Source organism: Mchenga conophoros, linkage group LG5 (genome assembly GCF_057382185.1).
Source record: "Mchenga conophoros isolate Kocher_MC1m ecotype Shallow Benthic linkage group LG5, M_conophoros_male_GT1.1, whole genome shotgun sequence".
Classification (NCBI taxonomy): domain Eukaryota; kingdom Metazoa; phylum Chordata; class Actinopteri; order Cichliformes; family Cichlidae; genus Mchenga; species Mchenga conophoros.
The window spans coordinates 15554092-15580808 of record NC_140530.1 but is presented as its reverse complement, the minus strand read 5'-3'; the positions used below and the strand labels follow the sequence as shown (position 1 = coordinate 15580808).

At 39.5% G+C, this 26717-nt stretch overlaps 3 protein-coding genes across 5 annotated transcripts; 2 read left to right on the top strand and 1 right to left on the bottom strand.

Annotated features, from left to right (window-relative positions):
- Window positions 1-634: 634 nt before the first annotated feature.
- Window positions 635-11578, top strand: LOC146574016 (uncharacterized). Of its 2 annotated transcripts, none has more exons than XM_085273550.1 (4): window positions 635-916; window positions 3382-3860; window positions 9823-9863; window positions 9951-11578. In XM_085273550.1, exons 1-4 carry the CDS (start codon window positions 739-741, stop codon window positions 10936-10938), a joined length of 1686 nt encoding a protein of 561 aa, XP_085129676.1. In that variant the 5' UTR covers window positions 635-738; the 3' UTR covers window positions 10939-11578. The 2 variants fall into 2 exon arrangements, with proteins under 2 accessions (XP_085129676.1, XP_085129675.1); XM_085273549.1 differs by having other exon boundaries at window positions 9820-9863.
- An 876-nt stretch (window positions 11579-12454) lies between these two features.
- On the top strand, window positions 12455-24365 carry LOC146574014 (sterile alpha motif domain-containing protein 3-like). Of its 2 annotated transcripts, none has more exons than XM_085273553.1 (5): window positions 12455-12555; window positions 21438-22442; window positions 22565-22720; window positions 23049-23141; window positions 23922-24365. In XM_085273553.1, exons 2-5 carry the CDS (start codon window positions 21456-21458, stop codon window positions 24237-24239), a joined length of 1554 nt encoding a protein of 517 aa, XP_085129679.1. In that variant the 5' UTR covers window positions 12455-12555; window positions 21438-21455; the 3' UTR covers window positions 24240-24365. The 2 variants fall into 2 exon arrangements, with proteins under 2 accessions (XP_085129679.1, XP_085129678.1); XM_085273552.1 differs by lacking the exon at window positions 12455-12555 and adding an exon at window positions 19249-21111.
- On the bottom strand, window positions 16461-19323 carry LOC146574015 (E3 SUMO-protein ligase ZBED1-like). Its single transcript, XM_085273548.1, has 3 exons — window positions 18465-19323; window positions 17663-18282; window positions 16461-17575 (listed from the first exon to the last, which is right to left on the bottom strand). Exons 1-3 carry the CDS (start codon window positions 19300-19302, stop codon window positions 17180-17182), a joined length of 1854 nt encoding a protein of 617 aa, XP_085129674.1. The 5' UTR covers window positions 19303-19323; the 3' UTR covers window positions 16461-17179.
- Window positions 24366-26717: the final 2352 nt, after the last annotated feature.

Below are 26717 nucleotides of genomic sequence, written 5' to 3'. Positions count from 1 at the left end.
GCCCTAAACTAATCGATCAATACTGACAAACAGTTTCATAAAAGCGAGGCTTCATTATTTAGTGAGAAACATAACAGATAAAAGCTCAGGGGTCGATTCCAAATGCTGGACTTGCATTTCGATCTTTTCACTGGAACTGTCAGTATGTCGTCTACAGATATGTTGATGTAAGTAATGGGATGTCATCATTAGGGCCAAAATAAACTGATCACAGACAAAGCATACATTTTTTTGGAGTGACAAAATCAACAATCTGGCAACACTCTTAAAAAGAAGGAATGCACTGAGCTTTATATAAGGAAAACCCTTTAGAACATTTAGCCCATTGAAGAACACCTAGTTCCACAAGGCGTGTCATTGTCATTGTCATTGTCAAAAACCGAAACATTTCAACTTTTTTTCTCAAATTATTATTTTGACTTCAATCTTAAAATTGCTTAAAATAACATTTCGACTGTAATCTCAAAATGGCAACTTTTTTTCAAAATATTATTTCGACTTTAATCTTAAAATTTCGACCGTAATCTCAAAATTTTATTTCCTCTTTAGTCTTTATAATCTGTACTTCTCCTTGTAGATTGCGCGCTATCAGAAGAGGGCGCTAATGTAACCCACGAAATCCACCGAAGAAGACTTTTCCTACAGGAAGTCGCCTTTGTGAAATTCCGTTTGTTTTCTTTTGTTTGAGCGTGTTCACGCGGATGAACTCAGGCGTTGTGTAGATAATAATAGTCCAAAATGTCGAGCGTTAGACTCCAGGGCTTTCGGAGCTTTTTGACTGAACGCCTCACCGCCGTGGCCATGGAGGTGTTTGGTGAAGTTGAAAGTATCGTCGTGGAGTGCTGTGAGGAAAACAAGCGCCTGCGGGACATTCTGCACATGGTCCTCAACCCCGAGATAAAGTTACACAGGATAGGTTTGTTGCTTTTGGATCCTTGCGTTTCCAGTTGACTGACCTGTATTAGCTACACTTGAAGAGGAATTGTTAAATTAAAGCATTGCAAGCTTAATGCGACACCGTGTGTAAATACTGTAGGACGTGTGTGTGATGGGTGCGTAATTTAATGCTTTAGTTAGTTAGTTAAGACTAATACTAAAGGGCCCCCTCACGTTATAAAGCTGTTAATTAACTTTACCTCGATTGGCCTTTACCACTAAACTACTGCGGACATGTTTCATAGGTAGTAACCCATCAGTCTAACACATACAAAATGACCAGTACCAGGTAGGACCCCATTTAACCTTAACAGAACTGCTTTAATTCTTCATGGCACGGATTCAGTCAAGTGCTGGAGATATTGATCCACAAAAATACGATAGCATCACACAGGTGCTGTTGTTTGTCTGCTGCACATCCACGTTCCCCCTTCCACCGCATCTCAAAACTGCTCTGCTCGACTGAGATGTAGTGACTTAAAAGGCCGTTTGAGTGGAGTAAAGCAATTGTGATGTTCAAGAAACTAGTTTGAGATCATTTGTGTTTTAGTACTAAGATGTCTAAAACTGCGCCATGAAACCGTTACATCCCCACACGGTTACACCACAACCAGCAGCCTGAATCATTGATACAAAGTAGGAAGAGGAACAAATAAAATACTGAAAAAAGCCAAACAATAACATTTTTAAGTTATCTAAGTGACTTATATATCATGTTTAACCTGAGTAGCGAAAGATGGCGGTGGGTTTGAAATAGAGCTGGGCGATATATCGAGTTTTTAAAACATATCGATATATTTTTATATGAGATATAAGATGTGACAATATCCTTTATATCGATATAGTCTATGTTACGTTATAATTATAGTTGTGGAGCCGCAAGTTTGCCTCTCTTTCGTCCACTTTTGTCTCTACGCAACGTTACTCCGCCTCGCCTTCACTGAAGACAACTCCCCCTCCTCCCCCATCGCTTCACGTGCAGGCAGCGACAAGACGGACACGCAAATCTCCGTTAACGAGTTACTGCGCATCGCCCCATGCGTGGGGCTGGACGGCGTCAACGTGCTAACGAGCTAAACATGCTAACGAGCTAACAGCGCTAACCCTAAAATCCTTTCATTCTCTCAAAAGTTGATAGCGCGCCTTATGTATGAATTCTGGTTGTGCTTGATGGCCGCGAACCGATTTTATGTGGAACACGGCGCTCAGCAATCTGTCAAAAATGTTTGAGTACGACTTTGGTAAGCTACGGAGCTGCACCGCTTAATAGATTGTCGGCGCATTACGGCTACCGAGGAGCTTCGCGGAGTGATACGTACTGTGCATCAACGTAATATTACCGTATATTGTGTGTGTGTATAAGGACCATAAATGGCACCTGTAAGAGAGGTGGTTATGAAGCGGATTTCAAACTCCAGGCTATCAGTCACACAGTAAAACTTGGGAACAGAGCAGCTGTGAAATCTGTCTTTGTTATTACGCTCAGCGTCTTTTAGTTTACATTTTGACTGCACAATTGTGAGCTCTTTGTTTAGCACAAAAACAACCTTGTTTTCTTTTATTTATGGAGCATTATTATTTAATGAATTCTCATAATTTAATTTTGAGTAATTTTTCATGTACATCTGTGCTGTATGTTAATAAAAGTGCCTGTGTGACATCTGGGACACAGCTTTGACTAAGAACTCTCTTTTTGTTCTTACTTTATGGCTTAAAAAAAAAAAATCGAGATATATATCTTATATCGCCATCCAGCTAAAAAATATCGAGATATGAATTTTGGGTCATATCGCCCAGCCCTAGTTTGAAAACGATTTGCCGGATGTCCGGTTTTCTCACCGGCTCTAGTGAGCCTTGAACCCCCCCTCCAGCTATCGAGCTGGTGGGGAACTGATGTCTCTGAAATGACTAGTTGACTAACCGTGGCAGCCCTAGTACAAAGCATGATTTGTATTTGGATGTTGGAACAGAAAAATAATTTTTTCCAGTCTTCTGTTGTCCACAGTTGGCTAGCCTCAGTTTCCTATTATTGACTGATTAGAGTTGCATCTAGTGTGGTCTTCTGCTGCTTTAGTCCAGCTGCTTCAGGGTTTGATGTCTTGTGCGCTTACAGACACTCTTCTGCATACCGACACTCTTGTGTTGAAGAGCTTTTGATCAGGTGTACCTAACTGAGTGGCTGGTGATTGTGAATAACTCAATAACAGCTGTTCTGCATGGTGACTATTGATCCCCCCCCCCCCCCCCCCCCAACATGGTAAGAGTCTAAGGATAGTTGAGATAAACTGTTTCCATGTCTTATGTGTTCACTGACATGTCCACGTTGACATGTTAAAAGAATCTCAGGTTAAGGGGCAAGTACCATGACTCAAACTAAAGCAAAACATATATGATTACTATGTAATGTATTCAGTAATGGGGTTTTTTTTCTATTTCCTATGACAGATGTTAATAACTACGCTGGAGAACAGCCCTCAGAGCCTAACACCGGGGTGGACCTTGAAATATCAGAGGGCCTCACTACGATAGCTAAAGCAGGGAAAATAGAATATGACTTAAGTTGGGATCAGCGACAAGTGCTGACTGAAGCTGACAACTTCATTACACCAGTCTGTGTTAAAGAAGAGCATATTGAGTGTGACATAAGTTTGGAGCAACATCTGGGGCTGGGTGAAGCCAACAACGATTTTACATCAGACTGTTTTGAAAACGGATCAAAAGAAGAGGAAGAAGAAGACATCACTGACACAAACCAGATTCATGTGGCAGGTACCAGACTTGAGGCTTCAGCTAATAGCTCAACTGATGAAGCAGCTGAAGATGGAGACTGTACCTCAGATGAGTCAGAAGCAGATTGCCAGATTGAAGAAGGGACAAGTGAGAGCCACATATTTAAAAAAGGCTCAGAAACTTCAAACACAAAAGTAAGTTTTGGCTTCTTAAATCTAAAATAACTTTGCTGAGAATCCAAAATGCTATTCCTAACTTCCCAAGGTCCCACACACACCTTTCAGTAAACGTGCACCAAAAGTAGACAATTGTCTAAATGTTTATTTTATTGGGGTTTATTTTTTCCTTTTATTTTCTGATGCTAAATAGCCAAGCCTGGAACTACAACCATTTCCCCCCTAAATCAGACACTCAATAAAATAAGTAAACAAAAACAGAAATCAATGATTACAACTTATTAGATTGACAACACATCAGCAACCTGAGAGTTCCTAGAGATCTGCAGGTCTTAATGCTCAATTCCAATTTTTTGATCAAATCCAATTTTTTTTCTTCTTGTTCACACTACATATAAAATGTGACAGCAAACACGCTCTAGTGTGAACCCTCAAAGTGATCTGCATGTGCAAAAGAAGACGTCACACATAGAGCAGGGCGATATGGCCAAAAATATTTATCACGATATATATTTGAAAATTTGCGATAACGATATAACTGACGATATAATTGATGCGAGACAAAATACAACTCCACAACATTACTAGCGCAAAAAGACAACCTTCCATTTATTTTCACTTATACAAGAAGCTGGTTTTTATGTACATTAAAGCTTTATAAAAATGTAACAGTGCAAATGCAAATTCCTTGCTTTAACCAAAAGACATTTCCAGTAGAAATGGGCTGACACATCCTGAGCATAACCATGTATAATATCCACTGAAGTTAAAAAGAGGTGCTTTGCAACATTAAACTGCAGTGTGCAGTGCGTATTTTTCGGACCATAAGGTGCACGGGATTATAAGGCACATTAAGCGAAACAAAGCAGTCAGATAAATCAAACTTTATTAAACTCATTCTTCTTGCTTCCTCCACTTCTGTACCATTGATTCATTAATGTTGAATTCTCTGGCAGCTGCTGTATTCCCATGTTGCTGCAGTATATTAATGACTAACCTCGTATTGTGGATGGATTATCTCAGTTGTTCTCCTGACTGAAGTTTTGTCCGTTTACAGTATCCTGCCATGCGATTGCATTTGTCTCTAACTATCAGGAACTTTAAGGTTAACTTTTATAAGTGGAAAAGTGTTAGTGTTCGTCCTCCAGCTTCACTGTTTATGTTATGCTAACATAGCTGTGTCGCTAGCGATCAGGTAGCACATCATTATATACCAGCTAGCCCAACTTCAGTAACCCTACAAACGTCACTGCTGTTTAGTTTCCTGTCTTCATTTATGTTGGAAGTGATAGTGGAGCTGTACGTTAGAATTTTTCCAGAAATCTCAGTCAGAACATGCAATATCATGCTTAGGTAACTAGCGAAACTAGCGAGCTAACTTCCGCTAGCTTCCTGCTAACTTCGAACTCCGTTAAATGTAATAAATTTTGTTTTCATGGATGCCTGGAAGTTAAACTTCATAGTTTCACCTGGTAAAGAAGCAATGCTGATCGTTTTATTAAAGATGAAAGAATTTAGACAGTTTTTAACTCTCAGTGATGCTGCAGTGTTCGTTTGACCTGAAACATACAGAGTTTAGGACTCAGATTACTCCCAGATTTAAGAGCATCTTAGTCCAACAAATACCGTATTTTCACGACCATAAGGCGCACTTAAAAGTCTTAGATTTTCTTCAAAAAGTACGGCGCGCCCTGTAGCACAGTGCACCCTGTGTGTTGTAATGAGGACGTAGTAGAGAACACCATGAGAACGCTACAGGGTGAAGTGTGTGCGTTGACTTTATTGCACATACCTGTATAAAAGAACTGGTATGTGCGTTATGCAGGACATCGTTGTTTTAACAACCCTGAAAATGGCGAAGAGACACGCTTACGAAGCACAGTTTAAACTGAAGGCCATCAGCTATGCGGAGGAACATGGAAATCGAGCAGCGGCGAGAGAATTTAAGATTAACGAATCGATGGTTCGCAATTGGAGGAAGCTAGAAAACAAGCTCCGGCAGGTCAAGAAAACGCAGCTGAGTTTCCGCGGACATAAGGCGAGGTGGCCCGAGTTGGAGGAAAGACTCGAGCGGTGGATCATCGAGCAAAGAACGAGCGGGAGAAGCGTTTCGATGGTCACCATTCGGCTAAAAGCAGTTTCACTAGCTGAAGAGATGAACATTGAACATTTCCAAGGAGGTCCGTCTTGGTGCTTTCGTTTTATGAAACGGTGCCATTTTTCCATCCGGACCAGGACTACGGTAGCGCAGCAACTTCCAGCGGATTATAAGGAAAAGCTGGCCATCTTCCGCTCCTACTGCAGCAAACACATCGGCGACAAAAACATCCAGCCCAGCCACATCACAAACATGGACGAGGTCCCGCTCACTTTTGACATCCCGGTGAGTCACACTGTGGAGAAGAAGGGGACCAGCACGGTAGCGATACGCACAACGGGGTATGAAAAGTCTTCTTTTACTGTTGTGCTTGGCTGCCATGCTAATGGACAGAAACTGCCGCCTATGGTGATTTTTAAGCGAAAGACTTTGCCTAAAGAGAAGTTTCCAGCAGGAATCATCATTAAGGCAAATGAAAAGGGCTGGATGGATGAGGAAATGATGAAAGAGTGGCTGAGGGAGGTGTATGAAAGGAGACCAGGTGGTTTTTTCCACGCATCACCATCGCTCTTAATCTGTGACTCTATGCGTGCCCATCTCACAGCCGATGTGAAAAAACTAGTGAAACAAATGAACTGTGAGCTTGCTGTCATTCCGGGAGGCCTGACAAAGGAACTCCAACCGCTGGACATCGGTGTGAACCGCCCGTTCAAAGTAAGGCTGCGAGCGGCCTGGGAGCGATGGATGACCGATGTAGACCACAGTTTCACCAAGAGTGGAAGGCAGCGCCGGGCGAGTTATGCCACAATTTGCCAATGGATTGTAGATGCTTGGGCTAACATGTCTGATGGCACTGTTGTTCGAGCTTTCGCAAAAGCCGGCATCATTTCCGAGGAGCCGCACGGCACGGAAAGTGACTCTGACAGTGAAGACAGTGAACCTGGCATGTTTGATGGAGATTTAGCGCAGCTGTTCAATTCAGACACAGAGGATGAGGACTTCGATGGGTTTGATTGATGATAAAAATGTGAGTACCAAACTTTGTTTTGCTCCTGCTTTATTTTTAAATACGCACATTTGTATGCTTGTGTGTTGTTGATGATGACGATTACTGGTAATAGAAATGTGAGTAAGGTACCGAACTCAGGTTTGCTCCCGCTTTATTTTTTAAATACGCATACAGTACTTGTATGCGCCCTATAATCCAGTGCGCCTTATGTGTGTGTTAAATACAGTAATGGCACACATAACTGAGACTGCGCCTTTTAGTACAGTGCGTCTTATGGTCGTGAAAATACGGTACGACAATAACGACGGCCGCTTGCATGTTCTGCAAAAAAATGTGCTTTGTCGTATATCTGACGGACAAACACCAAACCAGTTCCACATCACTGAAGTTGCACCATTTTTACAAACCAATTCTGGTTCATCTGTTTCACTCAACAATTGGCCATGTGCGTATGAAAACAAAGGCACTGCGCATGCGCGTTTTACTCATATTCTATCGCGATATTTCATTTTCCTATCGTTGCCTAACATTATACCGGTATTACCGTGAACTGTATAATATGGCCCAGCCCTAGTCACACACAACGTGCTCTGTTTAGACCCAGAGCAAACAATATTGTTTGACCGATGGCCCTTAATATAAAGACTTGTTTCGCACTTTACGTTTCCCAATTTTTCTTTAAGTTATAAAGTTATTTTGTTATTTACATATAGCCTAATAACAACTACTACTACTACTACTACTACTACTACTACTACTACTATACTTATTGTTGTTTTAGAGAGGAGCGGTGCTTCAAAGGATAGTTGCAAATTTCTGTCAGAATCTGCAGATTATACAGTACAAATAAAATGTTCACGTTTCTCCAACGCTGTCTTCCCAACAGTTTCACTAACATCTACACTGGATGGCCAGGAAGTGTTCACAATGTCTTCTTGGGCGCTTCTCCGGCACTGATAATTGGCGTATCGGATTTGTGCTGTTCACACTGTCGTACCATGATCGGATATGGGTCGCATAGGGTCAGAAAAGTCGGATTTGATGTGCTTTCGCCTGTAGTGTGAACGTAGCCTTAGTCTTTCTCTTCCTAACTTGTGAATTTTCAGCCACTTTTCTGTGCAGATTACTTTACGTTCTGATGTTTTTAGGCTGTTTTGCTTACACAGCATTACTAAGGCAGATGAATTTAAGTGCCATCAAAAATGCTTAAGCTTGTGTTTCTTTGAGTAGCTGATGGTTGAGGGCTGCTGTCCAATGAGATTTTGTTACTATGTAGTGAAAGCCTCTCTGTGCTTTTGCTGTTACTGCTGCACAACCACAAAGAAGAATATTGCCACTCCAATGTTTAGGGACTGCCAAGGCTTTCTTTCATCAAATGCTGCTCCTTTTATCTCGTAAACCTTTGACTCAACTTTATCTGTCCATGCCACTTGTTTACAGTATGACATGTTGCTTTGCATACCTCAGACATTGAGGTTTGCGAGAATGTGCCATGCAAGTTTTACCTTTAGACTCTGTTTGCGCATCAGCGCTTTACAGTGAAATGTTGCATTACTAGCTCCCTGTCAGCTAAACCTTTCAGCGGGTCTTTTGCTTTATGGAGGCTTTACTTTGCTCGTCTGCTCAGCATTTACATCGTCTGAAAGTTTTATTGGCCATCCACATTTTGTGCTGACTTCGTTTCCCTTAGCTGTCATTTCTTTAGTTCACTTAGGGTAAGAGACATCTCAAATTCACGGAAATAAAAAGTGTCAGTGAATTAGCTTTTGAAGAACTGGATTTTTTTTTAAATGTCTGCATTCTTAGTAGTCTTAATGGGTTTGACTTGGAAGTAGAGCGCTACTTATTAAATAATTGTTTCAAGTGCACATGCAGCTTAACACCACCATCCGGAATTTATTGATGCATGCTTATTCAAGATATGATGTAAAATTAAGCCTGAGTAATGCTCTGAAGTCCTTACAAACATCCTTACAGCTAGTTTGAATCAGTAGTGATACAATCACTGTTGTTCCCAAAACATTTGATGATTCAGCGATCAAATGGCCTGCATTTGTATAGCGCTTTACTCAGTCCCTAAGGACCCCAAAGCGCTTTACACTACATTCAGTCATTCACCCATTCACACACACATTCACAGACTGGTGATGGCAAGCTACATTGTAGCCACAGCTGCCCTGGGGCGCACTGACAGAGGCGAGGCTGCCGGACACTGGTGCCACCAGGCCCTCTGACCACCATGTTTGTTTGTTCGATTAAATCCCATTCCTGTTCAACTGTGAGAACCTTTTGTTTCCCATTTTAATAATTACTGCTGAATTAACTGCCATAAGTGATCTAGGATATTGACCGATGAATTGGCCGTAAATTTCAAAAATGAGCAGCCTCTATTGATGAAATGCGGGCGAGTGCAGTCTGAGTTTCTGGTGCTTCAGAATTTTTATAAATAAAAATAGTACAAGTCTGATGGTTAGTAAAAATGTGTATGTAAGGAGTCTGGAGTCTTTTGTACTGCAAAACAGCATTTGGAATTACTTTGTCCAGATAAATGGTTAATCTATTCAATAACTTGATGATTCAATGACTTGATAACTTGATGCTGACTTTGCTTACAGCTATAAGTGGCACTCATTTTGAAGGTAAAGCAGCTCTCACACAAGTTTAGAGAAAAATGTGTCATCACACCAAAGTGAAGGGTTAGTTGGCCAATCCTTTTTCTCAATATACATGATTCCATAATGGTGTCATCTGCAAATATTTGCAGAAATTACTTTTTATGCTTTTAGATGCTTTTATTTGTCTTTTGTTTGTATTTTTTTAGCAATTAAAATTCTTTTCTCTTTCTTTCCTTGGGTGAAATTCTTTGGAAGAAGCTAGTGTGCCCCCTGCAGAAAACCATGCTAGAATTTCCAAGGTAAGAATGGCAAGAACCTCAATAATCACCCTCCCAGCTTGCTAAAAATAATAATAATAATAATGATAATAATTATGTGTCGTACAGGTTGACGCCCATGAAATTCACCAGTGTTGTCCCATCTGAATGCCAGTCGTTTATTGAAAGGCTCAAAGAAGCCTACAGGGACTTTCCTGATGACCAGAAGCCTTTGATAACCAAAATGGGCCTCACAACAGATGTGGAATGGGTGGACTGTGCTTCTGGTAAAGTTCCCAAAGGTTCCCTCCTATCCTACCAGTGCCCTGTGCCATCAAGTCAGGGTTATACGATAAACAGTGATGCTCCCTCTCGGCTGCCGCTTCCTCTATCTCACCATGAACTTGAATCAGTGTCTGCCATTCCTACACTTAGCGCCAAGGAGCAGGAACATGTAAATGCCATGCAGGTCACCTGGGAAGAAGCACACACTCTGGAGAAATCCACTCGTGGCTGTAGGGAGAACATAAAGAAACTGCAGAAGCTGCGCTTGACCAACCGTTTCAGAGAGATCTGCAAACTCAAATCGGGACAAAGCAATATCGAGCATCTGATATTTAAGATTCAGAAAGGATTTTCTCTGAGCAAAGCAGCACAGATAGAGGAGGAAATAAAAAATGAAGCTTTCCAGCAATATTGTCGGCAAATGTGCGTCAACTGGTACCCCTGTGGTTTTGTCGTTCATCCGAATGCTCCGTGGCTGGGGGCGAACCCTGATGGGTTGGTGTACGATTCCAATGAGACCAACAGTTTTGGACTGGTCCATGCTAAATGCGTCAAGTTTCGGAGCTTCATTGATTGCGCTTTCCTGATCTGTCGCAATGGAGTCTTACAGTTGAATAAGAATCACCCGTACTATTGGCACATCCAGGGAGAGATGATGGTTACGGGCACATCATGGTGTGATCTGTTGGTGTTGTCCAGAGAAGACATGCTGGTTCAGCGTATATACCGTGACAACGTCATTATCAAGATCATGAAGAAGAAATTGGACGAGTTCTTTTTCTATTACTTCTTGCCAGCAAATGTAAAGTTGTCATCGACATTATCAAATTAGTGTTGTATGCTGTTTTTCCCCTATGGGCCAGATTAACGGCCAACATAAGATGGGTTAGTGCAGTTTTTTTCTCCACTGCATTACTGAAGCATGCAACACTGTCTTTAATTTTTTCACAATAAAAACATCCTGCTGGTTTAACTCTTGAGCAGAAGAGTTCTGAACCTTTCCAGGTTCAGTATACATGATCAATAGCTTAACTCCACTCAGGTTTTTGTCTAAAATCATTAATACACAGTAACTAAATAGGAGGCTATGGCTTCATGTGGAAAATGCATGTTAGCATGATGTTCTCTGAACATTTGTTTTAAAGTCATCTTTTCTGCTGGCATTATTGTAAATGTAACTTTCTCATTACTTTTTATTGGCGATTTATGTATTTTTTGAACTTCTTAATTTGTGTCATTTTAGTTTAGTTTCTTTAAAAAAATAAAATCTGCCAGACCTTACATGCAATTATTTGTCACTTTCCCCTCCTTATTACTGCATGATTCCACGCTGTAGTCCTGCGTACACTGTGATTATTTTATTGAACTAATCAGTTTACTAATAATTTGCACAGTTCTTTGATTACTTTTTGTACAGTGTTAAACAAAGAGTTGGACTGTTTTTGAAATAAAAAGGTTTAAAGAGAAAAAGATATTTCTGTGTTGGTTTAAAGTTCTTTTAACTATAGAGATTGAAAATGTGACGTCACTCAGGGGTAAGACCGCAAAGAATTCTGGGAACTCGTGGCAAGAGGTACTAGCGCACGCAGGCTTTCAATTGAAATCAGTTATACAGCGATAAAAAGAAACACAAAAAATGGCAAGAAGCTGTTGTATTATTAACTGCAATAGCCGGTCGCATGACAGCCACGGGAAGCCGACGGGTAAAGAGATCGGTTGTTATCGGATTACGTCGTTGAAGAGAAATTGTTCGAGCCATGTTTCCGAAGTAACAAAGAGGCGACTGGATTGCAGCCATTCAAAGACAAAATATAACGTCCCAGAACACTCCAGCTCACAGGTTAGTCTGCTCCAAGCATTTCCACAAAGGTCAGTCTGCTGTTGTAGTTAATGAGTCATTTTTCTTAACATAATTGGTGATATAGGTTACATGCAAGTCTGGCGCTGAACAGAAATTGTCGCTCCTTTGTTTATTGTGCATAAATAGTGAATTGTCCTGACACAATATTGCGTTTCGCTTCTGTTATTACCATGGTACACTGACAAAAACATATACTTTTATTCACAGGATAAAACAGTTGTTTTGTATCACTACACTCAAAAAAATGAACGGGATGAATTGTTCAGTTTAAAATAATTATTTATTTTCATTTTACTTAAAATATATGTCTTTGTTGAGTTAAAATATGTTTTTCTAATAAAGTCTACATAATTGTGTCTATTATTGTCTGTACAGAGGACTAATGTGTTACTTGAAGACATAACATTTAATTTAAGTTAATTAGGATTGATATACTTCATATATCCACAAGGTGGCAGTAATCCAACAACAGAGGTCATAAAAAACCAAAGAATAACAGGCTTGGGCCTGCTCATGCGCAAGACTTGAAATTTATCGAAAAAACGTTGTTTTGGCGGCAAGCTGCAGTTGGATTTTCATTTGTGAGAGGTAAGACCACGTCTTTCTTTGACTATGTTGTCTAGTATCTTCATATTGAGCATGGTTATATGTTGTGTTTGTCGCACAAGACATGTTACATATGTTGTCTATGCTTGTGCTGCGTTAGTTTTACTGGGTCTTAGACAAGTTAGAGATGTCAGATATTTCATCCTGTCATCCAAACAAGGGAACCGAGAGACCATCGGAAAGTTGGTGTGTATAGGTATACATCTAGGGCGGTATTTTTGTGCCTCTATTCTGAGCGCACGTAAAAAAATTTTTTAAAAAGAATTCAAGCGCAAATGTTGCATTTTGAGAAAAAAATTCTTGAGTGAATAACATTTTAATTTGAGCGAACCAAATTCATTGCTGCGTGCAAGAAATGTATTGTTTGCAATTATTCATCTACACATGAATTTGGACACGACGTGACCCCCTCTCACTCAGTTGTTGGTATTAGTGATGGGTCGTTCGCGAACGAAATGGCTCTTAGAGCCGACTCTTTGACGTGAACGACGAGAGCCGGCTCCTTATCGCGAGCCGTGACGGCTCGTTGGGGTTTTTTTTTTCTCTCACCCTCTCTCTCGCACTTTTTTCCGCTTCACTCTGCACGCGAGCCTTGTGCTTTACGCTGGGCAGAGGGGGGAGGGGCGGTAGTTACACTCAGTAGCACAGGAACAGAGCCAGAAGGAGAGAGAGAGAAAGAGAGCCAGGGACAACAACTTCACATTAGAAAGCTATAGTAATCATCCACAACTATTTTCGGTTGCAGATGATAAAGGATTCAGAAAGTGCGGATTCATGCGGGCCCATATGACAGAGAATGTGCATGTTCTTTTTGTTTTCATATTATAATTTATATTTAATTGTGTTTTGCAGTGTTTTGTGTTGTTTTCACTTTAAATTTGTAAAAGGAAACAGCTGAAAATTTAAATAGTTAAAAGTTGAAATGTGAATAGTTGATTTTTGTATTATATGATTTATTTATTACATTTTATGTGGCGTGAATAAATAAAAGTATATTTACAGTGGTCCCTAGAGACAAAGCACATACAAACTTCAAATCACGTACGAACTCTGAAGCATGTACAAACTCCAAAACACGTAAAAACACGTACAAACTCCAAAACACGTACAAACTCAGAAGCACGTAAAAACTCAGAAGCACATAAAAACTCAAAACACTTACAAAAGACAACAGAAGTGCTCCAGGATGCTGGGCGCAGTGTTGAGCTTTTGTTATCTTGTGGCTACACAATCCAGCAAGTACCAACGACCGGATTTGGTGTGTGATAGTAACAGGTAGATGAACTTTTTTTTTTAAATTATTTGAATATATTTGAGTGCCTGTGTATAAATACACAAACAATACACACATGCTTTCAATTGTGTAATTTAAGTGATCTAGTAGCTCTGCTTTGGAAGTTCAGTTCATGCTAGAAATGTGTTTTGGAGTTTGTACGTGTTTTGTCTCTAGGGGCCACCGCATATATTTATATATAAACATATATAAATAAAACCACTTTTTTACGTTAGTAATTCCTTTTGTGCATAATTTTATATTATTGTGAATAATAAATTAATTAAAGCAACAAAACAACCTGAAGAGCCGGTTCGGAGCCGAAAGAGGCGGCTCTTTTTAGTGAGCCGAGCAAAAAGAGCCGGAAATCCCATCACTAGTTGGTATTTGCTCTTGCTCAGATCTCTGCTCTCCAAACTCGATTTAGCTACATTCTGGACCGTGTTTCTGGAAAGTAGTAGCTAGCAAGCTGATTGGAGACTGTAGCAGCCAATCAGAATTTTAGCATCCAAGTCTGTGATTGGTTGGTTGTGTGGCACATTTAAAACGGTGTACAGAGAGTTGAGCGGATCTGATCAAGAGCAAATGCAAACAACTGAGCGAGAGGGGCTGTCATTGTGTGTGTATATGGATAATAGCAAACACTGAAATACATTTCTTGCATGCAGAAATGAAATTTTTTCGCTGAAATTAAACTTTTCTAAGATCAAAATAATTTTCTCCACAAAATGCAACATTTGAGCTTGCATTTCTTTTTTTTACTGCGCTCAGAATAGATGCACAGATGAAGTATGTCCCTCATAGAGCAAACCTGGGAATAAGATGAGATATAATAGTACAAATGATAAAATTTAGTGTGCCTGTTTATCCCAGGTTATTGTAAACAATTGTATTAACTGCTAACATGTTAATATCCTTACTTTGCGGAATGTGTAAGACACATTTTTAATGTTTCTTTGCTTGTTAAAGTGATTAGCTAAAGGGGTTCTAGGATATTTTTCCACTTGCTTTATTGAGATTGCTTTATTGTAATTTGAGAATCACACAAATGTCTAATAGCATAACAATGATAGCATGAAGTTGTGACATTTAAAATCCAAAAATTGAGGGCCAGAAGCCACTGTGACACCATTGTTGTGCTCTATCAGTCATCTGTATTATATGAAAATGGTCTGTAAAGACAGCATGTTTCCTAGCAGAGTTATACATATCAACATGGTTATAAATTAAATTTTGTTAAATAAACACTACATTTTTTTTAAATGAAATTATTGACGAAAAATAACTGGACAGACAGAAGGTCAACAGACCTGATAATTTTTTCTATAGAAAGTTGGCACATGGCAGTGTCAATCTCTTGCTTTTCTTCTGAGTAAGATTTTATTTACTTGTAATTCAATCAATAATTTTTAAGTTTTTTCCTGGCCTTTACCTGCTCCCTCTTATACTGATGTGGTGTATGTGGTATGCCTGTGCTTGCATGTGGTATGTGAACTGTCATACTTTTTTCAAAAAAAACTGTTTTACGAGTTAAGTTTTGTTTACTTTACTTTTATGTCTTCTCCAGATCTGAATGTGGCAGTGTAAAGGTTGCAGTGCAAGGACCTCAACTAGGGGCCAATTACTTAAACATTATAGATTAAAACATCCAGATTATGGGCACTGGCGCCCATATCCTTGCCCATATATTAGTTGTCCATGCACATTTAAGTCATGGAATGCACTCAGGTCCCATTTTTGTAGGATTCATAACAGAGAGAAATCACAGCAAACATTGTCACTGGCCACATTCAGCTGCCATGTTTGTGGATTCTCTGAAGTTACCTCTGAAAAGGAGTATTTTAGTCACATAAATTTGCATCTGAAAGCAAATGAAACGGTCCCATGCGTGTTCAAGGGTTGTACATTTATGACAAACATCTATGGAACATTCAAATCACATAAAAATAGAAAACATCTTGGTTATTCTTACAGTGACTTTAAAGGTGGAATAGTAACAGTAAGAGACCGTTTTAACAGGCCAGCTCCTGAAGGGGAACATGAAGACAGTGAAGTATTTGACGAAGGCCAGGTGGAAGTGCAAGACTTGTCTCAGACTGGGATCTCTAAAAGTGATGAGAGGATGATAGAAGAGAAATTTGCAGTGATGTTGCTTAAGCTGGAAAATGTACTCCATGTTCCAAGCAGTGCAGTGGATGAGTTTTTGCAGGACTTGCACTTCCTGATGAGTTCTGCATCCCTGACTGCAATAAATGCCATAGTTACAGATTTTTGTACAAAGCAAAGTCATATTAATCTTAATGTGAAAGAAATTGAGGATTTGGCCTCTGCAGTCTGCATCTCTAACCCTCTGACAAAAACACTTGGACATATGGGTACACTTGGAACTGCTTTTAAGCGGAAACAGTACTTCAGCAAAAAGTTCCATGTCGTTGAACCAATTGAATATATTTTGGATAAGGAGAGCAACCACACCTACCAATATATACCATTACTGCAGACCCTACAACAGCTCCTAACAAAGAATGGTATAGTAGATGACATAGTAGAAAACTACAATGCTCAATCCAAGGAAACTGAAAGTATGCAACAAGAATACAGATCATTTCAAGATGGAGAATTTTTCAAACAAAATCAGTTCCTGTCTGCTGATGAATTGAGAATTACCGTGATGCTTTACATTGATGATTTTGAAGTATGCAACCCTCTCGGTACTTCAAGAAAGAAGCACAAACTTTGTGCAGTGTACTGGATATTAGGGCTGCACGATATTAGGAAAACCTGCGATGTGCGATAACTGTGATCAATACTGCGATAACGATATGACTTGCGATAAAATAAATAGCAAAAAAAAAACAAAAAACAAATACATAATTTCCGTTTTACTGCACAGTTTTATTTAATGAAAGCTGCTGTATTAGCAGTGTAACAACAAAGTGCAGTCAAACATTGAAACATTGCCCCCATAAAAAAATTTCTGAGGCTTGAATTCTGAAAGACATCCTTCCCGGTCTCTATAATTAGTTTTAAATAAACATAACTTAAATTATACTGCAAATTATCTCTATGCAGTTGTTCATCATTTTACCACTCACCAAGTAGTTATGATGCAAGTCAAAACTGGAGTGGAAACTTTACTAGATTAAACTATAGGTAAGAACTTGTCTGCTGTGGGAACACACCAAAGAACAATTGTCTACCTTTGTGGTCGTACTGGCCAAGACTAATATTATCAACAATTAAGAACAATGTAGGTAGTGTATTTTTGTAATTTTTTGAAAAAAAAAAAAAGGTTTCTCTATCTTGCATTCATCCTTCCTGAGTGAATGTTTTTTATGGCAAGTTCTTGTTAAGGAAAACCAACATGTTTACTCTCCAAGGTTTTAAACATGTGCGCTGACATGTTACTATGTTTCCTGATGTACTAAAAAGTCTCTCTGAAGGTGAGCTACTTGCAGGTATGCAGAGATACTTCCTTGCAAGCTTGCTTAGCTGTGGGAATGTCATTTTGTGGAGTTTCCACCATGCCAAGGGGTCTTCCTCACTGTCTATGGCCGTGGATAGCAAGTAGCTGTTAAGCTCAGCTTCAACAGCTTGTGAGAGATGCATAAAAGAGGAGGTAGGGATTGGAGCTGCCTTGAAGAAACTGCCCAGGGACTTTTTTGCCTTCTTCAGGGGACGACTGGGTGGATCATCTGTCTGGGCCTCTGGTTCAGCGGAGCTTCTCTCCTGGAACAGAAAGCAGATTATAAGAAAAGTAAACATTTTGGACTAAATATGAATTGAAAGGTTTTATATATAAGCATGCATGAATACCTTCTGTGCCACTGCTTCCATTTCTGACATCACTCTGGTCTTGATGTCTGAGACTCGATCAGTGCTGGTGTAGCTGACTTTAAATCTGGGATCCATGAAGCACGCCATGTCCATAAGTTCCTGGGTAGCTGGATTTTCATATTTAGTAATCAGGTACTCGAGGATTTTCTTCTTAATTGATTTTGTCAAATCACTGTCTTCTTCCTTCTCTGCAAGCACCGACGTCTTCATCAGATGAAGGACTGGTTTTACATATGAAACACTAACGTAGCTCTCACCAGACAGGGCATCTGTAAAGTCTTGCAGGGGGTGTAATGCCTGGTTGACAGACTCCAGTACCTCAAGATCCTGCCAAGTAGGAATCAAGTGTCTTGATTTCTTGTCTGCTGAGATGACATCAGAAATGGCCCGCTGCTGCTCCAGGACTCTCTCAATCATCTTCTGCCTGGAACCCCACCTGGTTGGGCATTCTGTGATCAGTGTGTGCTCTGGGAGGTTGAGCTTCTGCTGTGCTTTTTTCAGAGCCATCTTTGCTTTCCAGCTGTGGCAAAAATGTCCAACTAACTTTTTGCAAAGTCCAATGGCTCGGGCAATGCGGGCATCATCTTTGATAGAATTTTCTGGAGAAATAAGAGGAAACAAAAAAACTGTCATGTTTAAAACCTTTTTTTAAAAAAAAAAAAAAAACTAATTGAAATTTATAACTAAAGTTGTCTAAAAAGGTAACATTATCCTTATCAATTTGATAATAATGTATAGCACATTTTCATTGCTAAAAAGATCTGCCTTGAATAAAACTTACCGATTGCAAGGTGCAGCCTGTGTCCAAAACACTGAAGTCTGACCCAGTTGTTTAGCTCCGTGGCTCTCACAACATTGGCACCGTTGTCTGTGGTGATGCACACTTGTCGATCTTCTTTAAGATCCCAGCTGGCTAACACCTCACGTAATACATGGGCTATATTTTCACTAGTGTGGGAGTCTGGAAAATACACAGTCTCTAGACACCGTGTTTTCAGTTCAAAGTCTTCGGTGAGGAAGTGCACTGTGAAACTCATATATGGTTCCGTTGTACGACTTGACCATAGGTCTGTAGTGCTTGCGTAGTTTTCAGCTTGGCTCAGTTCAAACATGACGGTCTTGCGGCATGTTTCATACATTTGTGGAATGGCGACATGTGAAAAGTAGTTTCGTGAGGGGATGCGGTATCTCTGGTCCACTTTATGTATCAGACTGGTGAAGCCCTCTCTGCTAACTGTATTTATAGGCATCATGTCTTTAGCCAAAAAATGTGTAATGGCCTCTGTTATTTCTTTGTACCGCTTCGACGTTTTCTCATAAGGAATTCCACTTGAAAAACTCTGATACAGAGACGGCTGTTGGACTGCTGCGCTCTTTGTCTTAACATTAGCAACCTTTGTTTGGCTAGCCCTATCTTTCTGGAACTCTTCAAACAGTTCTCTGTGGTTGTATTGAAGATGATGGTGGAGATTAGTCGTGTTTCCTCTGGTGGTTGCCACGAGTGTTCGGCAAGTTTTGCAGAGTACCTGTGTTTGGAGAACGTCGTCTTTATCAAATCCAAAGTACCTCCAAATAAGTGAGGTACTATTTTTTTTTTTTAGCCACGAGTTCAGTAGCATTCTCGTCACGCGTCTCGCTCTCAGCCATTACAACTCTGACTCGTTGCTGCAGCGTTGTTCACGCCCGACCTGCGTAGGAGGCGGGCCTCTAATCCATTTGATTGGTTAATGCCGTGAAGGGCTCTATTCGACTGGTCAAATGTGTAAATGGATTTCTTTGATTGGTAAATTCTTTACAGCACGTGTGTAAACATTTTAAGGTACCCAATTATCGCAGTTTACGCCGTCTTTTGCGATGGGCCCATCGCGCAGGCTGATATCGCGATGACAATAAATTTTCGATTTATCGTGCAGCCCTACTGGATATTAAGCAACTTATCCCAAGACCAACACTCCTCTTTGTCATCCATCTACTTGTCAATACTGTGTAAAAGCAGCTACGTCAAGGAATATGGGTATGAAAAAGTGCTTGAACCTCTTTTGTGTGATTTGGCAGTCTTGGAGGAGCATGGGGTATTTGTCCCACAGATTGGAAAAAATATTAAAGGCATGGTACAGTGTGTAGCTGCAGACAATCTAGGTGCTCATGGGATTGCAGGTTTTGTGGAGAGCTTTTCAGGAGAGTATGTTTGTCGATTTTGCACAGGACGCTTCAGCGACTTTCAGACCAAACCGGTACTTTCTGGAGAGTTTACTCTTCGATCCAAAGACCTGCACAAAGAACATGTCAAACATGCAGTAGAGAGTGGAAAGCATTGTGTTGGAGTAAAAAGGCCATGTGTGCTGATGGAAAATCTTTCTCATTTTCATGTGACAACTGGATATCCACCTGACATACTCCACGATCTTTTGGAAGGTGTTGTTCCAGTGGAACTTGCACAGTGTCTGGGTATGTTCATATCCAAAAAATACATCACTTTGGACTCTTTAAATAAAGTGATTGTCAGTTTTCCCTATAAGGGAAAAGATAAAACAAACCGTCCACATATTGTTCCACGAACATTGTTAAGAAAAAATACAATAGGTGGCAATGCAGCGGAAAATTGGACTCCGTTAAGATTGCTGCCCTTCTTGATTGGAGATGTTATACCTGACGGTGATCCAGTGTGGGAAATCATTTTGGATTTAAAGGAGATAGTGGAACTTGCTGTTGCCCAGATCCATACAGAAGAATCAATTGGATATCTTCAGTTCAAAATTTCTGATCACAGACAGAAATATCAAGAAGCATTTCCCAACAAAAAACTTCTGCCAAAGCATCACTACTTGGAACATTACCCTCAGATGATCCGATGTTTTGGTCCTCTTGTTGGATTATGGATAATGCGATTTGAGGGAAAACAAAGTTTTTTTAAGGAAGTGGCTCATCATACCAAGTGTTTCAAGAATGTTGCTCTAACACTGTCAAGGAAACATCAAATGCTGATTGCCTATCACTTACACTCATTACATCCACAGAAATCTGGAGTTGAAGTGTCAAGTGCATCAAGAGTTCCACTTGAGGTTCTGAAAGATGACATTTCTCTGCCTATCAAAAAGATGTATCCTGACATGACAGAAGTAAACATGACTAAAAGTGCAGACTATAGAGGGATCAACTACAGAAATAGAATGATCGTTATCTGTGGTTTTACTGATGGGCTGCCTGAATTTGGAGAGATAATCAGATTATGTGTTGTTCAGGGTACACTGAATTTCATTGTCAGCAAGTTTTCGTCTTGGTTTAGGGAGCACTACCGGGCCTTTGAACTGCAACCATAACATATGATGAACTGGCAGAGAAGTACCCATTAAATGACTACTTCATTGGTCCCCTTCGAATGGTTACATTGAAAAGATATCCTTACATCAAAAGCACACAATGAATATGTGAGTAAACAGCTGTAATTAATACCTTACTCAATATGCACTTTAATCTCACTGGCATAAGCACCTAAAGTAGCATCTGGCTTTATTGTGATGTTCAGCCACTAACTCCTTGTGACTTGTTGAATCTAACAGTCTGTTAGGCCCATCAGTACATCTTCTAGACAAGAAAACCTTTAATCTGTGTTTATGTTGAGATTAGCCAGAATTTTTCTCACTTCTCTGTTAAGTACCGTTGTGAAACATGTTGACATCTCAATTTTAATACTTTCAATTTTGTACGTAGTTACTGGATTTATGTTCATGTATATATATTTTTTCTTTTCTAGACTGAAGCACGGAATCGAATGATGGCTGAACCAGTAAAACTGCGGATCATCCTTGGTTCCAACAATACTGAAAAACTGACGATAGCATCGGGCATGCCAAAGTCTGTGGAGGATCTTTCAGATGAGAGCAAACGTCAGTTTGATATTCAGGGGGACATTAGACTCCAGTACATGGACAGTGACTTTGATAATGAGTTTATCAACCTTAAACGAATGGATGATATTCAGGACAAGAGCACAGTGAAAGTCATCTGTCTGACTGATGCTTCAGACTTTGGTGAAGTTGGGATGAACCAAAGTGGGGAAGAAACGTCACTATCATCTTCTGACACACTATTACTTTCATCCTCTGACTCCGAAACTGCTCGATCTCAGTGGCCTGCAGAATTCCAAATACCAAAGTTTCCGTATGACGTGGAGATGCAACTTCAAAGTGCAAACCAGGCTTTCATATCAAATGGAATTCTTCTGAACCCAGGACACAAACTTAAGTCAGACATTTTAGAAGCTCTAGCTGAGAAAATCATGACGTTTAAGGCATATCCTTCAAACTTGGAAATAGAATCTGTTGCTGAAGCTTTAATCAAAGCACATCCATGCTTAAGAGAACAAGGATCTTTCAGTGGTTTCTACGGATGGAAGATTAGCCTCAAGTACAAGATGGCAAATTATAGGACAAAGCTTAGAAACTTGGGGTGCCCAGAAGTGAGCATTAATTCCCTCAAGCACAAACCAACCGATCGATGTCACCCAGCATATGCTGTCAAAAAACCTAGAAAGGCAGAGGTAAATTTTTGTCCTCCTTATCCGGCTGGAGAGACCCAGGACAGCCTTGAAAGGGAGAGATTGGCATTGCTAACTGAGGTCAAGAAGAAGCATAATGAGATAGTTATCAAAGAGAAGATGGCCAGGACCTTTGCATACAGGAGGCAGGAACTTGTCAAAAACAATCCCATGATCGCCGACTTCAAGATCAGATGGCCAGGACTATTTAGTGTGGCTGAGGTATGAATCTTTATAAATAACAATAAAAGCTGTAATGGCTCCAGTAGTATGTATATGTGTACGTATAGTATATATAAATATAGTTACAGTACAGTATGTTGTGTTTGTTGACATGTTTTTAGGTAGAAGCAGAATTTGTAAGGATTACTACTGCTCCACTGGTTCCGAGGTTTCTTGCACAACTTGACCAATACACTGACCAACTAATAAAAGTCTTCAAGAATAAAGGAGGCGCTGCAGGGAGGAAAATCAGGCAAATTTTGGCCCCAGCCACACAGGTGCGTTTTTCTGTTCGCAGCAAAATGTTATGGCATTATAAGATCACTTTCAAATTTAAACAGCTAGTGTATAGTACCTGTAAGTTCCATTTTGGTATGCAAAAAAAGATGCCGTATTAGTTTGTCTTTCCCTCTGTTGCTTAATATGGATATGTATAATATGGTGGAAACCCTGCCCACATGTTAAATATTCATGTGATCATTAATTGGTCTTGTGTACATGTCTGTGTCAGCAGTGGATATGTCATTCATTTTGCATATACTGTCAGTTTGTGTCATTCTAAAGTATTTCTGTTTTCTCTTTCTGTACCTCTGTCACTCTCTCCAGAATGAAACTATTGAAAAGAGGAGGGAGTGTGTCCTCAGGGCACTACCTCTTTACCTAAATGAAGACCCAAGCATCCTCTTTAAAGAATACCTGGTTGGTAATTTTAGCGTAGTCTTTATCTGTATTAAACCAAATCTTGAATAACTAATGTTGTCACATTGTTATAATTTGCATGGAATCTGTTTAAATGCTTTGGGGAAATGTTAGGAGTTTTCCTGTAATGCAACTCAGGTCAGAATAAATGACACTCAGACAGGTTTGCAGGTTTAACGTGCACATGGGTGAGAGTTCAAACGGAGACTCACACTCCGCAGCAGTCACCACCCTTTATTTATACTCAAGCATGTTTGCGTCACAGTCACATGAATGGAAGAGATAACATATAACAGTAGAGACTTCATCACATGCAGGAAGAGATAACATACAATGGCATAGACTTCGTGCTGAGCTTGCACAGTGTAACTTCTCTAGTAAAAAGAGCAAACACATCTAGAGAACCTCAAATGAAATGTACTTCTATACATAAACATAATAAAATCTTTCAACAGGAATCTTTATGTATACACACATTTCAGGAAGAGTTATGCAATGTAATGCAATCCAATACTAAAAAGTTAGTAATACATAATACTTAGAGGATGCATATATATATAATGGTGATTCTATTTAGTATTTATTTATTTAACATTTTTTGTTAAAACTGTAGTCGAAAATAATGGCGCACCAGGGTGCAGAATCATTAGTCTTCCTGATATTGTGTTTATTTCATTAAAGGGTGACTTTGGCTTTTTTTTTTTTTAAGGATGCATTTTTCTGTGTTTTTGTGTCTAATTCCCAATGCGATGGGTTTTTGTTTTACTCTCTGTTTTAAAGGATTCTGATGCTACAGCTGTTCAAAGGGAGCTGGAACAAATTACCCTTGGTATCTTCACCATCAGTGTTGAAGGAGGTGATGCCAGCACTCCTCCAGCTGATGTGGGTATAACCATCGAGGGTGTTGAAGTTCTGCATGACCTGGGAGACATGGCCTCTGCGTGTGCGGTCTTAATGGGTGTGATATATGCACTCAATCTCAGTTATCCTCGGGAACTGAAAGCTTTCTTTGAGGTACTTCAGAAGGTCTTCCTTCATCTGGATGCCAGCAGACTCTCAACAAAGGTACAGATGCTCAAGAATAAACTGTATGAATAATCCAACCCTTCTTTTATTTGGATGAATGTTCTGTCAGATGGACAGAAGTTTTTGGGAGGCGAATAAAATGGAAATTTGGTTTAAAAAAATGTTGTTTTTTTTGGTGGGGGGGGGAACCAAAATTTGAGAGAGATTTAAAACATTTGTTTGTAAACAATTGCAATTACAGAGGTTTTACTCTTTTTGGGGGCGGGGGGGTTTAGGGCCTACTAAAAGATTATTCAAAGTATTTAGATTTAAATGGTTTCATTGAGAGACGATACAGGATGAATGTGCATTTTGCCGCATTTTAAAAAAGAACAATTCTTTCCATGTTAAAATGTTTGCCACTTGAGTTTTTTCCCTATACAGTGGTAAAATAAATGCTGTCAGTGGCAAGTGTTAAATGAGTTCTGTTAAGCTGCTGCAAAAAACTGAAAACTGGCAAGCTGTTTTATTGTCAGATCATAATGTTTGCATATTTTATTCAAGTTTTATTTGGGATGGTGATATCATTTTGGGAATATTAGTAGACTATTTGTTTTTATTATTATTATTATTATTATTATTACTTTTTTTTTTATCTAACCTGGTGACTGGAACCTGTTTATTCTGTTCTTCACAAATTTGTCATGGGATGCCGTCCAGGATTGTGGCTGTTAAGGTGAACAGTTCATTTTGATTTGTTAAAGGCTTTGTGGTCAACCTATTATGTGATCTTAAATGTTTTTTCTTCTGTTTCTGGCAGAGACATTTAATTTAAAATCGTTATTTTTATGGTGCATCTGTGTGCATACTATTAGTTACTAACCTTAATGGGTTAATAATGTGTGGTGCAGCTGTTTTGTTAAAGAAATGTTTAATGAATGTCTTGGCAATAAAGGAAATTAAAGAAAATAAGTGGCTTGTATTAAATTCATTTGTGTGGAACCTGTTGACAAAATAGATTTGTGTAAAACTAATTAGTAAAGCACAATTTTGCTGAAAATATAATATTTTAATTAATCTAACTTAAATTTAACATTTAAAAACCACAAACAAGAAATGTGTTCACAAAACGAATCTAATCTATCTAACCTGTAGATACATAATTTATGTCCATACAACATAACTTGTTTTAGGTGGTCTTAAATATTGCTTGTTAATTAATCCTAAATAGATTTATAAAATTGGCTCACTTCAAAAGGATTGTTTTACTGTAATGCAAGTTTATTAAATTAGATGACCTAAAGATTTTTGCTTTAAACTAACACAATTCAATTTCGTGGAACCTGTTGACAAAATAATTTTAATTAAAGTCAACGTTTCATTTTTTTGAGTGTAATTGCCCAGTGCGATTACAGCATACAATATTATTGTCACTGCTACATTTCTGTGATGGGTACCAGAAATTATTTCCACTACTAATTAATTACCATTGAGCTCAAAGGTCCTATTAATAAACGGTTAACGAATGTGTATTTATGAAGACGATTTGTGAGACTGGTAAACTTACCTTTGTTCGTACGATGGTCTTTACTTTCTACACGGTGCATTTCAAGGTCCTGTACCCGTCCGTCGGTAAACTGTACCTGGGCTTGTTGCAGTGACCTGAAGTTACTAAACTTCACGAGTGTATGCACTCACTCCAAGAACCGTATAATTATAAATATGAGCGTGGTGAAGTTGGGCAGCACGCTAACGTATTTTGTCCCTCTGTGTGCTCGTAAGGATCTAACACTTTCACTGGTTTGATTTTTTCCTCGTATCTTTTCTTTGACTTTTCATTAAGTCTGTCTTTGTACGGACCGGCATTGTTCTCCTTCGTTTTGTACATACCTTTTTGGGGGGCAAAGAAAAAGCAAGAATTTATTGGAACCGAAGAATGAACGTTTTGCGGTGCTGCAAATGCTTCCATTTGATGCAGGTACTTGGATTGTTTTGCCACGAGTTACCGGCATGCAATGCGCGAAAGTCACGTGGTCTGTCAATCTCTATTGTCAACTGCTGTTTTTGACTGTGTCAGTCCAACTGACATTACCCCTTACAAAGCTCATTCTTTGACAATTTGATCCATTTCAAGTCATCAGTCTTCATCTTTGAGCTACAATAAAACTGTACCAGGTCTTCTAAAACCCTTTACCATCTTCCCCTTTTTGTATAAAGGTCATTTTTTATTCTTACAGTTCTTCAGTTCTACAGTTCTGACTCTAACTCCTGTTATCTTTCAGATTTCCAGAACTCTTCCAGAACTCAGGAAATCACACGATAGGGTGGGGCCAGGTTTCACAATGAGCTCACCTGAAACCCTGGCTGATTGTGACCCACACCCGTTTTCACACCTTGGCTCATGTGATTAGGTAGAGGATCATCAGGGGGTCCTTTTGTCCCTCTTTGGGGGGAAACTCCCACTGGGTTTAAATCTGGGACTCTCCACCTTTTGACCCTTAGAACTGAAGAAGCTTCTTTGATGAGAGGTGAAACGTCTTCAAGCAACTTAAAGAAGTCCAGACACTTTTC

Excerpts from the sequence above, each read along its gene's own strand:
- LOC146574016 (XM_085273549.1), top strand. The coding sequence starts at position 739 with ATGTCGAGCGTTAGACTCCAGGGCTTTCGGAGCTTTTTGACTGAACGC. Across the intron at positions 917-3,381 it reads GATAAAGTTACACAGGATAG|ATGTTAATAACTACGCTGGA; the intron begins GTTTGTTGCTTT and ends TTCCTATGACAG. Across the intron at positions 9,864-9,950 it reads ACCATGCTAGAATTTCCAAG|GTTGACGCCCATGAAATTCA; the intron begins GTAAGAATGGCA and ends TGTGTCGTACAG.
- LOC146574015 (XM_085273548.1), bottom strand. The coding sequence starts at position 19,302 with ATGCTACTGAACTCGTGGCTAAAAAAAAAAAATAGTACCTCACTTATT. Across the intron at positions 18,283-18,464 it reads CAGGCTGCACCTTGCAATCG|AAAATTCTATCAAAGATGAT; the intron begins GTAAGTTTTATT and ends TTATTTCTCCAG. Across the intron at positions 17,576-17,662 it reads TGGAAGCAGTGGCACAGAAG|GAGAGAAGCTCCGCTGAACC; the intron begins GTATTCATGCAT and ends TTTCTGTTCCAG.
- LOC146574014 (XM_085273553.1), top strand. The coding sequence starts at position 21,456 with ATGATGGCTGAACCAGTAAAACTGCGGATCATCCTTGGTTCCAACAAT. Across the intron at positions 22,443-22,564 it reads GACTATTTAGTGTGGCTGAG|GTAGAAGCAGAATTTGTAAG; the intron begins GTATGAATCTTT and ends ACATGTTTTTAG. Across the intron at positions 23,142-23,921 it reads TCCTCTTTAAAGAATACCTG|GATTCTGATGCTACAGCTGT; the intron begins GTTGGTAATTTT and ends TCTGTTTTAAAG.